The sequence below is a fragment of the Hibiscus syriacus genome, unplaced genomic scaffold, assembly GCF_006381635.1.
Source record: "Hibiscus syriacus cultivar Baekdansim isolate YM2019G1 unplaced genomic scaffold, ASM638163v2 tig00111330_pilon, whole genome shotgun sequence".
NCBI classification, from domain to species: Eukaryota; Viridiplantae; Streptophyta; class Magnoliopsida; order Malvales; family Malvaceae; genus Hibiscus; species Hibiscus syriacus.
The window spans coordinates 8,337,244-8,343,249 of NW_024063059.1; the positions used below are offsets into that span (position 1 = coordinate 8,337,244).

Consider the following 6,006-nt stretch of genomic DNA (forward strand, 5'->3'; position numbering starts at 1 on the left):
ACTAAATCTATTATTTTACTCTAAATATATATAAATATTAGCATGGATTAAAATATAAATAAAATTAAATTAAAACACCAAATCGAAATGATCAGGAATTAATTTTAGTGACTAAAATGTAAAGTTACAAAACTTAGAGGGACTACAGGCCTATTTTACCCATATACGAAATTACACAGTCATCCCTCCCCCAAAACGACGTCGTTTGGGGAGGGGTATTTAAACCCAAAAACTGGCCATAAGGGCCATTTTTCACATTGCTTGTCTCTCTAAAGAGAGAGAAGCTCTCCTTTCTCTTTAGGATTCCCTCGTCGGAGGGAATCCGACCACCGTTGGCCACCGTTTTTTGGCGCCTATTGCCGCCGTCGGCCACCGCCCATGGTGGCCAAAATATGTCAAATCATCCCAAATTAAAGATCCAAACGTCCTAAGGTTGATTTCGGCCTCCGTTTCCCCTACACATCCCTAAAATTTTGTAGATATAAAGAAATATCTTCAGTATTTCGATTTCTTTGGGGGCGCATGGAAGCTCCGGTCACCGTGTAGTCCTCGGTAAGTTTCTCTCCTTTATTTTTGGTTCAATATTTGGCTTCTATAGGTTATTTTTCTTGTTGTGTCTTCTCCTTTTTTCCTTTGCATGTTCGGTGGTTTTATAGCTACCACGAAACATCCTTCAGACCGGGTAAAAAGGTGGTCTTCGGTGAGTCACCAAACTATGGTGGCGACTCACCCTATGCTTCAACGTGTGCTGCTGGGCTCATTTCTTCTGGGGACATTCGGGTGAGGTGGCTGAGGCGTGGCAGCTGCTGGAGTGGGGTGTCAGAAGCGGCGGCCAGTGTAGTCCCTAGGGTTATGATACCCTAGGGTTCCTTATGGCTCATCTATGGTTGTTGGATCTCGCCATATCAAACGGCTGATGGTGTTGGCGGCTGGATGCTGAGATTAAAACCCTAATCAGGTTTAAGGTTATTACTTTGGGTCGGTTCGGGTTGTCTGGACCGGATATGGACCCGGTTGGGCTTCTTGGCCTCATGGGTTTGTAATTAAGTTGGGTTTTTATTTATTTTGGGCATGTAATAGTAATAATAGTAGTAATAATAATAATAATAATAATAATAATAATAATAATAATAATAATAATAATAATAAAATAATTAAAATAATAATATTAAAATAAAAAGGGACAAAAAAATTAGTGTCTACAACATCTTTGAGCATTCCATTTCTTACCAGACAAGACATAAGAGGATTACATGCATGAGGATCGGGTTGAATACTAGTAAACTCCATTGATTTACATAGCCCCATTTCACTTCTAACCTTTTTGGACCTACTAAGTTAATTATAATTTTATTTAGTAGAAAATTCACTGAGTTAGAAAAAAAAATATTTTAATTTTTAGGGTAAATTGGGTGTTTAGTACCTAAATTATCTATTTTGGTCCATTTTAATACCAAAACTTTTATTTTTTTCAAAATCATATCTAAAGTTTAGTTTTTGTTTCATTTTAATACTCCGTTCAAAATTTAACGATAAGTTTTGAAAAAAATGAAAGTTTATGTACTAAAACGGACCAAAACTTATAGTTTAGGTACTAAACGCGTTAAGTTTTTAATGATGGGTACTAAAATGAAATGAAAACGAACATTAAGTATGGTTTTGAAAAAATTAAAAGTTTAGGTACTAAAACGAACAAAAGCTTATAGCTTAGATACTAATTGCATAATTTTCCTTCTTGATTTGATTAATACCTTTTTTTTTTAAAAAATTGAATTTATGTTCATCACATAAATTCGGTAGATAGCTTAGGGCCATCCAACAATATTCTATCCGCAACAGCTAGAGAGCGAGGCTCAAAATTATCCCAACATATGGATTGGCCCCTACATGATGTCTTAACTCCTACACAACACCAGCCATGAAGAAAAAGTAGCCCCAACTTCTTCAACATGACAACACCAAAGACCTTCAAATCATCAAGGCAGTAGCACAAGCCTGGCATTCTCATTACGGCACCTCTAGCTCCACCAATGAATTCCATGTTCACCCGTGTCGACGTTTCAGAGCCGAGCCTTCAAGATTCATGCTTGAAGCAATAAGCAACCCTTCTGCCAAGCTCAAGAACAAGGACACTAGTATTGCTGAGCCTGATGCCCCACATTGGGACTTTGGTCAATCACTGTGGGATTCATACGTGCTTGTCACCCTCGCCAAAAAGCTTGAAACTTACCTTGTTTTCGAGGACCCTCTTTCCGCAGCTGGCTTGGAATTAGAAGAAGATTCAAGTGAAGATAAAAACAGGCGAAAGGAGATCAAGAATAGCCTTAGAAACCTGTTAAAACGGGTGTCTTCTAGGAGATTCAATGAAGCTAATATTAATTCCCCCGAAAGATAAGAATTTCTTCTTCGGTTTGTGTTAACTGTAAATTGGATTTGTCAGTTCAACAGTAGCACAATTTTGGTCCTGCAACTGTAAACATGGAGATGGTAGTTCCTTTTGGTAGTCTGAGATCAAACATAACTTATTTTGAATGTAATTCGTCCTCTTTTAGCGTACTTTGAATTGGAACTATCATTTTCATATTTGAAGGTAAACATGTTTTAGAGTGACGGGAATGTAGTTAAATATTTTCTTTGCGCACTTGAGGTATTGAAATTGTGGGAGTAGTCTATACGTTGTAACAATTTTTACATAGTAATTATTCTGATTGCCTTTGATAATCTTTGTGATTTGTAGCATAGTTTTAACCTTACATTAGAAAAGAAATTTTTTTTTTCATATTGTCATCAACTTTATGAAACTAATTTGTCCCTAGTCTTCTAGGTTGGAGTTTATTAAAAAAGACGTGGTACGATGGAAGTGCCATGTTTTAAAAACATCTGTTTTTCTTGAGAAATACAAGGTGCATTATCTAGACTACGGTGGCTTCCACTATGGGGTGTGACAAGGAAAAAATGGATGGAAAACTCAAGTTTGATTTATGAAAGATAATTATAGAACACGTGTTAAAACAATTAGCTAGAGAAACACAAGATAAGACTGGACATTATGTAGGAGCAAATTTGACATACTGCTTTGACGTAAAAACTAGTACGAGAGCCGAAGAGGGTTTGATCTCCTATAAAATGACCATCCACTTGACCATAGAAGTGGAAGTGTTGCTGCTACCGGATTTCAAGTTATACATGAGCATTACTTGGCATTGATGAACTTTCAAGGAAACCAATAGGGAAGGTGTACTATAAGTTTTAGCATTTTTTAACATGTGTCCAAATTATTTTTCTACTTTTTATGATGGAGTATGATAATTCTCTATTTTGACAGTTGCGATCAATGTGGAAATTTGTTGGGGGGTTTTGACAAAAAATGACGAATGCGACTATGCTTAATAAAACAATGCATGTGAGACATATAAAGAACCTAGAGGACTTGGTTTTAAGATGTTTTAAGTCAAGTATTTAAAATGCCTATTTGATTTTTAATTTTTTCTCTGTTTTTTAAGTGGTAGGACGTAGTTAAATATTTTTTGGATAAATTATATATTTAGTACCTAATCTATCTGTTCTGGTATATTTTAGTACCTAAACTTTCAATTTTTCAAAACCATACCTAAAACAATCAAGACCCAGCTTGATGAAAAATGGAGGAACCAGGCGCAACAAATCCAATGATTCCAATGATTAAACCAGTAAAGCCAGAGCGTCAAAGCAGAAAAATAGTATCACAGCCTATGATTTGAAAAGTCATGGAAGGTGAGGACATTTACAATGCAAATGTACTAAATCATAACAAGATGGAAGCACAGTCCCGGACACATGATTTATAAAATTTATGGAATTAAAAACCCACACATGATTTATAAAGTCTGCTCCATTTGTGAAGTAGTGAACAATAGTCGGAAGATCTTCAAAGATCATTTTTCTGGACAAACGCATGGCGTCAAGGTCTGAAACGGGAACCTTGGCATAAAAGACATATGCAGAGATATTATTATGGTTATGATTTATTTATATATTTATTTTACTTCACTCAATTTATATTATAACGAAATTATCATTACAATAATAATCAAATTGATCAGTTAAAAAATTGCCCTCAAAATTTATCAATTTGAACAAATTAGTCCGAAAATTTTGCGAAAATTCCACTATTCAACTTCCTTGTAAAATGTATTTTTTTCGTAAGTACTATAGTTCTACTGAGTCGCCATCATCTGTATCGTATGTACGCCTTTTTACAGTATAAGCGTCCGACTGAGGGGCTCTGTAATTCTCCCTTTTCAAGTTTAACGCGTGCAATTAGGAAAAGAAGCGTTAAAGAAAACCCTAGGATACTGCTTCAGGTAGCAACTGTAACAATAGCATCCTCTGACGGAACATCCCATCAACGGTGTCGGAGAGAAACTCCGGCAATATAATCTGGCATTCACCGGAGAACATGAACCGGACGATTTTGAATACGACAGATTGTCGCTGGAAATATTAGACGGAGGAGAGATTTGCTTGTTCGACTTTGCAGTTGAAAGGATTGCACGGATTTTAGACGGTGAGGATTTAGACACCAACGCCGCTTCATCGTACACGGCGATTATATTCGTTAAATCCTCATCCGATTTTATCGATATTAAAGTATCTAAATCGCCGTTCGGTAACTGACACCTCAACGTTACCAAATACCCACAAAATTCATCGAGTTTCACTATCAGCTCTGCAACAAACACCAAATAATTGAATACTCATTTTCTTTTCCAATCGAATCATAGAGAAAAGAAAATGAAGATTGGCTCAAAATAAACCTGTAAACGAAATAGAACGATCAACAGAGAGAACTCTTGTAATGCCGCCGACGTAACGGAGCTTGCCATCGGTAGAACGGGGGATAATATTGCCTCCATAACTGCAAAGAAATTTAATAGCTTCTGAGGTGTTGGTGTTGGACTGAGTTTCGGAAACCATAACTTTGCTCCTTAATCTGTAAGTTTGTGGAAGGTCAAAGGAAGTTAGGGTTTAGAAGATTGTGGAGAGTATTTATGGGGGCGGAAGCGAGAGAGAAGGGATTTTCTTATGAATCTGAAACTGAAAGACAAGAAGAGGGATATATATATATATACCTGTATAGACGTGGGTCCTACACGCAAACCGAAAAAGGGCTTTAGTATTGGGCTTTGAAAGGAGACTAGTTTTTGTTGGAAATAGGAAGGAAGGAAAGGAATTTACTTTTGTTTCACGTAAAGCATTTTTTGAGGTGTGAAATTGATTCCATTCATAAAGAGGAGCCCACATCTGAGGGTGATCCTCAGCCCTTTTCTAACTCCTAAAAACGTTTGGACCTTCCTCTCCGTCCAAGGTTTATTCTGGGCTGGCCATCCATACCCATATTTTTCTTTCAATTCCCCTAATTAATTAAAAAAATTGGATGAGCTACCTAAAACAAGGGAAGTAGAGGTGGCAATCCGCTCATTCATATCAAGTTTGGGTCGGATCATTTTTTATTCTGGACTATTTCGGTTTAGATTTGTTTCGAGTCAAATCGGGTCTAGTTTGGGTTTAATCCGAGTCTATGAAAATTTAGCTTGGATTGGGGATCGGGTCGTGTCAAAATCGAATCAATTGATTCTTGGGTCGAGTTAATATTGGATCAATTGGTTTCATATCAAGTTATTATTAGATCAGTTGGTTTTAGTTCAAGTCAGTTCATATTAGTTTGAATTCGGGCTAACATTTAGATTTTTCTGTCAACCATTAGATTTTTAGATCAACTATAGTCGCTCTTTGTCGTCATAACTTTTGATGATGCTCTTTATTACTTATAATTCAAGAATTTTATGTGAATATATATTGTCACATCCCAAATTCAAATCTACAAATTTTAGTTTTAATCAATTGAATCAATAAATCTTTAAAATCAAGAATTTTATGTGATTATGTATTGTCATAATCCAAATTCAGAGCCAAATGTATTTCATCAGATATAGAGATGATCTTTCAATTGAGGAAATATTGTAT

The 6,006-nt window shown here is 36.0% G+C and overlaps 1 protein-coding gene across 1 annotated transcript; it reads right to left on the reverse strand.

Moving 5' to 3' along the window:
* Nucleotides 1-4,139: 4,139 nt before the first annotated feature.
* On the reverse strand, nucleotides 4,140-5,049 carry LOC120158639. Its single transcript, XM_039169452.1, has 2 exons — nucleotides 4,797-5,049; nucleotides 4,140-4,708 (listed from the first exon to the last, which is right to left on the reverse strand). The coding sequence occupies exons 1-2, from the start codon at nucleotides 4,954-4,956 to the stop codon at nucleotides 4,287-4,289; spliced, it is 582 nt and encodes a 193-aa protein (XP_039025383.1). The 5' UTR covers nucleotides 4,957-5,049; the 3' UTR covers nucleotides 4,140-4,286.
* Nucleotides 5,050-6,006: the final 957 nt, after the last annotated feature.

Coding starts and splice junctions, on each gene's coding strand:
- LOC120158639 (XM_039169452.1), bottom strand. CDS start 4,956: ATGGTTTCCGAAACTCAGTCCAACACCAACACCTCAGAAGCTATTAAA. Junction 4,709..4,796: donor TCGTTCTATTTCGTTTACAG/GTTTATTTTGAG, acceptor TGTTTGTTGCAG/AGCTGATAGTGAAACTCGAT.